A 6,000-nucleotide genomic window follows, 5' to 3' on the forward strand; every position below is an offset into this window, starting at 1 on the left:
TCAGCAATATTTGGCAATAGCTTTTTTATTAATTAATTATGGCAAATGTTGCTAAGAAAAGGATGTGACCAAATAAAAAAATTCGTAATCTGAATTAATTTCTTAGCCATTTGCCATAATCATCTCAATTTATGTCAATAAAAAAATGATAAGCAAACCTTTGGCCTACAGTCAATACAAGTAGAATAAAAATCGGTCTATTATTTAACCTGCGTTCGTGGTTAAGTCTATTAAGGCCTAAGGGACTTGGACGATTTTTTTCGGAATATGAGAAAGAAATGAAATTTATACAGTAGATTTTTGAAATACTAATACATTTTATGTGATTTTTTGGTAATTGTTTGGAAGCTCGTTTTTTTTTATTAATTTTTAAAAATGACAACTTTTAACATTGGCTCTTATGGAGAATGCGATTTTTGTCAAAAAAAAATCCATTAAAATACCAATATCTCCAATCGACAATATGACATCATGAAAAAAAAACTATCAGGTTATAAAATGAGACAAAACAAAACGTATAGAAAAAAAATAAAAGAGGTTTGGAGCTTAGTTTTTTTATAATTAATAATTGAAGTATGAAAAAATTGATTTTTATGACCCGGGAAAAACGGTTTGTATACAACCATATACAATCATATACAACCATATATGATTGTATACAAACTCATACAGTTGTATATCGCCATTTTCTGTATACAAATTTATAAAGTTGTATACAGTTGTATACAACCATATATGGAATTTATAGATCAAATTCAAGAATGGTTGTATACAAACATAGATAGTTGTATACAAGTTTATATGCCGTGACTTTCAAAAATTTATTAATATCATAAAAAAAAAAAAATTTATAATTATTTAAACAATTTAATCTTTTTGTTTATATATTTAATGATGTATTTGACCGAAAAAATTACACCATAAATACTTGACTTTACCGGGACTTGAACACGGTATCTTCTAGTTGAAACTCCAGAGCCTTACTTACCTAACCACGGCAGCTACAATTGAAAATTAGGAAAATTCGTTCTACTCAAATATTTATTATAATCATAGCAATCCAAGGATCAACTAACACTCGGCCGATATATGAATTTCATTTGTTTCGTATACCCCGGAATGTATTGTCATAATTTATGAAAAAAATTTTTTATCCCTGAAATTTTCGTTTCGTAAAAAAAATGAGTAGCTGTTATATATAATTAAACAAACACCCTTCCAATATTAAATACATAATAGCGGTTCTTAATATATTTTTATATATACATGGAAAGAATGAAAACAAATCAGTCTTAGTGACCCGAATAAAAATCGATGAATGGCAAGTCATAGGTTGGTCAGTCTTCAATGTGCTACTGAGTTGTAAAATTGTATATAATTTTAAAAATGTCCATATATGTTTGTATATAACCATATATAATTGTATACAAGATAAATGAAGTAAGCTACCAAGTTGTATAGTTGTATATGATTTTATAAATTTATATATAAACATATATAAATATATGCAGTTGTATATGTCCATATATGTTTGTATATAACCATATATGATTGTATACAAGATTAATAAACTAAGCTACCAAGTTGTATGGTTGTATATGATTGTATATAGTTGTACATAGTTGTATATGATTGTATATGGTTGTATATGGTTGTATATAGTTGTATATGGTTGTATATGATTGTATATGGTTGTATATAGTTGTATATGGTTGTATATACCCGGGAAAAAATTCCGACGATCGTTGACGATCGTATATGCACGATCGTGGAAGACAACGCTTTTGTCCACGTCTCGGGTGATCTTCAAAGATCTTCAGCGATCTGTGGCGATCTGTGGTGATCTGTGGCGATCTGTGGCGATCTTCAGCGATATGTTAAGGTCTTTTGATCTTCGAATATCGCAGAATGTATTTCAAGATCATCAAAGATCGTGGACGATCAGAAAAAAAATGAAACGAGGAAAAACAATTAAAACTACTTTAAATAAATATTTTACGAAATTTTAGGAAGAAATAGTGAGTTTTTTATGTTTTATCTATAAAGATCGTCACAGATCGCTGAAGATCTTTAAAGATCGTCACAGATCAGTGAAGATCTTTAAAGATCGTTGACGACGTGACGAATAAAACCAAAAAACTCACTATTCTTCCTTATTTATTTAAAGTAGTTTTAATTGTTTTTCCTCGTTTTATTTTTTTTCTGATCGTCCACGATCTTTGATGATCTTTGAAGATCGCCACAGATCGTTGAAGATCTTTGAAGATCACCCGAGACGTGGACAAAAGCGTTGTCTTCCACGATCGTCAACGATCGTCGGAATTTTTTCCCGGGTAGTTGTATATGGTTGTATATGGTTGTATATAGTTGTATATTGTTGTATACAAACAGTTTATACCTCATATACAAGTTTATATAATTGTATAAACTTATATACAAGTTTATATGATTGTGTAAACTTATATACAAGTTTATATGATTGTATAAACTTATATACAAGTTTATATGATTGTATAAACTTATATACAACTGTATAAGGTTGTATACAAAGTCACTAAAATAATCAACTTTCCATATACATCTATATACGATTGTATATGTTTGTATATGATTGTATATGGTTGTATATGGTTGTATATGGTTGTATATAGTTGTATATGGTTGTATACAAACCGTTTTTCCCGGGGAGGAATTATTGAAAAATTACTAGAGACCTCTTGCGGATGACTTTTAGAAACACAATAATTCTATGAGTGCGAAAAAGACATAAAACAAAGAAAAAATGTTGTCTCACTCTTCGTTTTAAAAAAATAGTCCAAATCCCTTAAAGTACGATGTTAGTGATAGGTAGAATTAGGTAGAATTTTAAAGTATAGAGGATCGTGTCTTGGCCGTTGTCAGAAGAAACAAAAAAAAATTTCAATCGAAATTATTAAGTATTTTTTATTTTACGTCGTATTTTGCATTTTTAATATTGTTTTTGGACGATTACCTTTAAATTTAGAAAGACAATCATGTTTATGTAATACCCGAATGATCATAAATGACAGTAGTCAATTTATTTCCTGAAAATAATTTTTTTTTTTCAATTGTTTTAAAAAGAATATTTTTTTTCTTGTCACGCGCTTCTAAGTGCGCCCCTCTTTATACTGCGCCCTGGGCAGTTGCCCCTCTTGCCCACCCCTTGTTACGGCACTGAGTACTATAATTAAAAAACTTCCAATCGCAATGGGAGCAATATATTATCAAAATTATGGTGATAACAGTATTAGAGGTGATGTTTTACAAATAATTTCGGATATTAAAAATCAATATTCAGACATGATTATTAATCCATACTGGATTGATGATATGACAAAGAAAAAAGCTATTGAAAAACTTGAATCCTTAAAATATTTCATTGAATGTCCAAAGGAGTTTTTGAATAATTCAATAATTGATAAATTTTATGGACGTTTAAAATTTCTTGATGGTGATAATAAATTATATTAAGGTTGTTTTTAAATCGCATGACCGGGCGACGTTTTGGGTTCACAGGGGTACTTACAAACGTATGTTAAATAAAAAAATTATAGCGCCCCCTCATGCCTAAAATCTTTTCACTTTACTGATGCGTCAGAAGTAGTGTGAGTGTCGCCGGCTTATATTTACAGACACTAATACTACTCTAGCAATAAACATTCAGGGGGAAATTCCAAGACCGTACATTTCTTGTAAGAGAAGGATAGAAGAAGAGATGGAAGATTAAGCCAGAAGAGATAGAGAGAAGGATAGAGCTAGAAGAATAAAACCGAACGGCAGTATTGGAACGTACCCCAAATTTTCAATGTAATTCAGCCGGCTGAAACCCGTAAATTTAAAAAGTAATTAGCCAATATCTTTTAAACGGCACTGAGGAAATGGATAATTTTTTTTGCATTGATTTCGTATTTGTAAAGTGTACAAATCTGTAGAAAAAAATCAAAATTTAAATTAAGAGTTTTAAAAGTACAAGCGCAAACGTACCTATACTCCTTATGCTTGCGTGTTAAAGTTGTCAACTTTGACACTAATTATCTGAATTTTGACGCAGAGGAAAATTACGAAAAAATTCCACCAAATAGATAATTATTTCATTTAAACATTTAAAAAAAAAAATCGAAAATTAAATTACGGGAATTTCATTTGAAAACAACCTTAATATAATTTGTTGATTAAATATATCTATTCGAATACTTTGATTAAGGTTGTTTGTAAATATTTGAGTTTCTACTCGATTTTTTTTTAATTAGGCTTATTTTTTAAATGAAATAATTATCTATCTTGACAAATTATTTCAATTTTTTTTGCCTCGGCTTTTTATAGATAATGAATGTCAAAGTTGACAACTTTTATACACGAGAATAGTGCGAAACAATTTTTTTTTTCTTAAACAGCATATAGTAGATTCGTTGTCTACTCGAAAACTTTTTTTTTTCTATCAAATTGTAGATAAGAAAAAAACGAATATAATTTGAAAAAATAAGTTATGTTTGCCACGGATTTTAAAAGTTATTCAAGTTTTTAAAAAAAAAATATTTGCTTTCTCGCGGCAAGTGATGCGCACAGACGTGACACACACAAGCATATAATGTAGCTGCAGTGTACTGTACTTGCTTGCTAGCAGTAGTGTTAGTGTTTGTCTGTATATGCACGGATACACTTAAAAGCCGGTTTTCGAGACAGAAGCGCAACAAAATTTCGGGTACCCGGGCATGAGATATAGCGTTACGATATACGGGCCCCTCAAACTACAAATATTGGTTCGACGATGTCTTTTACAAACAACCTTAATGAAAATTTTACTGTTTTTTTATTTTTATTTTTGTCATTCTAGTTCTTCCACCAGTTTATCAAAACGTACTTTTTAAAAAAAATAATTTAAACTCCGTAAATTACGGTATAATTGGAAGATTAATAGGTCATGAAATAGGACATACTTTTGATAAAGAGGGAATTTATTATGATGCAAATGGTATTCGAAATAATTGGTGGAGAAATGATTCGATAAAAAATTTCGATGATCGTGCCATGTGTATTGTTGAACAATATGGGAATAACACAATGCCAGAAATAAATGCAAATGTAATTATTATTATAACAATTTTTATTCATAAAATTATTTTTTAATAAATTTTTGTATATTTTTAATATTTATTTATTCATTTACTTTTTTTAGGTAAATGGAAGATTGACTTTACGCGAGAATATTGCTGACAATAGCGGATTAAAAGCAGCTTATCGAGCATATATTATAAAATTGAAATCATCAAGTAATAATGGTGAAAGACTTACTCATTTATCCTACAATTCAAAACAATTATTTTGGATAAGTTATGCAAATAGATGGTGTGAAAAAGTCACTGTTGAGGATTCAAAACGTGACATCTTAGACAGTCATGCATCTTCAGAATTTCGAGTAATTGGTCTGTTATCGAATATGAAAGAATTTTCGATTGATTTTCAATGTCCAATTGGATCCAAAATGAATCCAATAAAAAAATGTAAATAAGTATAAATTTAAATTCTAAATATCTTCCATTTTTTTATGATAAATATATTTTAACAACAAAATAAAATAAATTTAGAAAAATTGATATTAAATAGAATAAAAGTTAACGTTAGAATAAAAGTTAACGAGTTTTAGTTTGTTACAATTATTATATCATGAAAATTTTCGATTTTTATATTTTTATTCTTTAATTTACATGATAATAATAATAATAATACTAATTCTAAAAATAATAATAATATGACTATAGTTTCGACAAAGCTCTTAATAATATCCAAAAAATTAACATTGATCACTGTACAACTCTTTGATGGTTTTAATTATTATTATTTTCTTTTTATTACTGTGTAGTATGAAAGAAAATATATATTATTTTTACAATTATTTGGATTGAATTTTATATTAATTTTTAAATAAATAAAAAAAGAACAAAATTATGATTTTTTTTTTACTCCTTTATTAAATTCATT

General features: G+C 28.2%; 1 protein-coding gene across 1 annotated transcript; it reads left to right on the forward strand.

The window, feature by feature from the left end:
• The first annotated feature begins 3,228 nt into the window (after positions 1-3,228).
• Positions 3,229-5,530, forward strand: LOC122860543 (endothelin-converting enzyme homolog). The gene is made up of 3 exons (XM_044164398.1): positions 3,229-3,265; positions 4,856-5,103; positions 5,198-5,530. The coding sequence occupies exons 1-3, from the start codon at positions 3,229-3,231 to the stop codon at positions 5,528-5,530; spliced, it is 618 nt and encodes a 205-aa protein (XP_044020333.1).
• The last annotated feature ends 470 nt before the right edge of the window (positions 5,531-6,000 follow it).

Source organism: Aphidius gifuensis, linkage group LG1 (genome assembly GCF_014905175.1).
Source record: "Aphidius gifuensis isolate YNYX2018 linkage group LG1, ASM1490517v1, whole genome shotgun sequence".
NCBI classification, from domain to species: Eukaryota; Metazoa; Arthropoda; class Insecta; order Hymenoptera; family Braconidae; genus Aphidius; species Aphidius gifuensis.

Bases quoted from the DNA above. Each gene is read 5' to 3' on its own strand.
- LOC122860543 (XM_044164398.1), top strand. From the start codon at position 3,229: ATGGGAGCAATATATTATCAAAATTATGGTGATAACA. The intron at 3,266-4,855 runs GTATTAGAGGTG...TTGTCATTCTAG, and splicing joins TCAAAATTATGGTGATAACA to TTCTTCCACCAGTTTATCAA. The intron at 5,104-5,197 runs GTAATTATTATT...TACTTTTTTTAG, and splicing joins TGCCAGAAATAAATGCAAAT to GTAAATGGAAGATTGACTTT.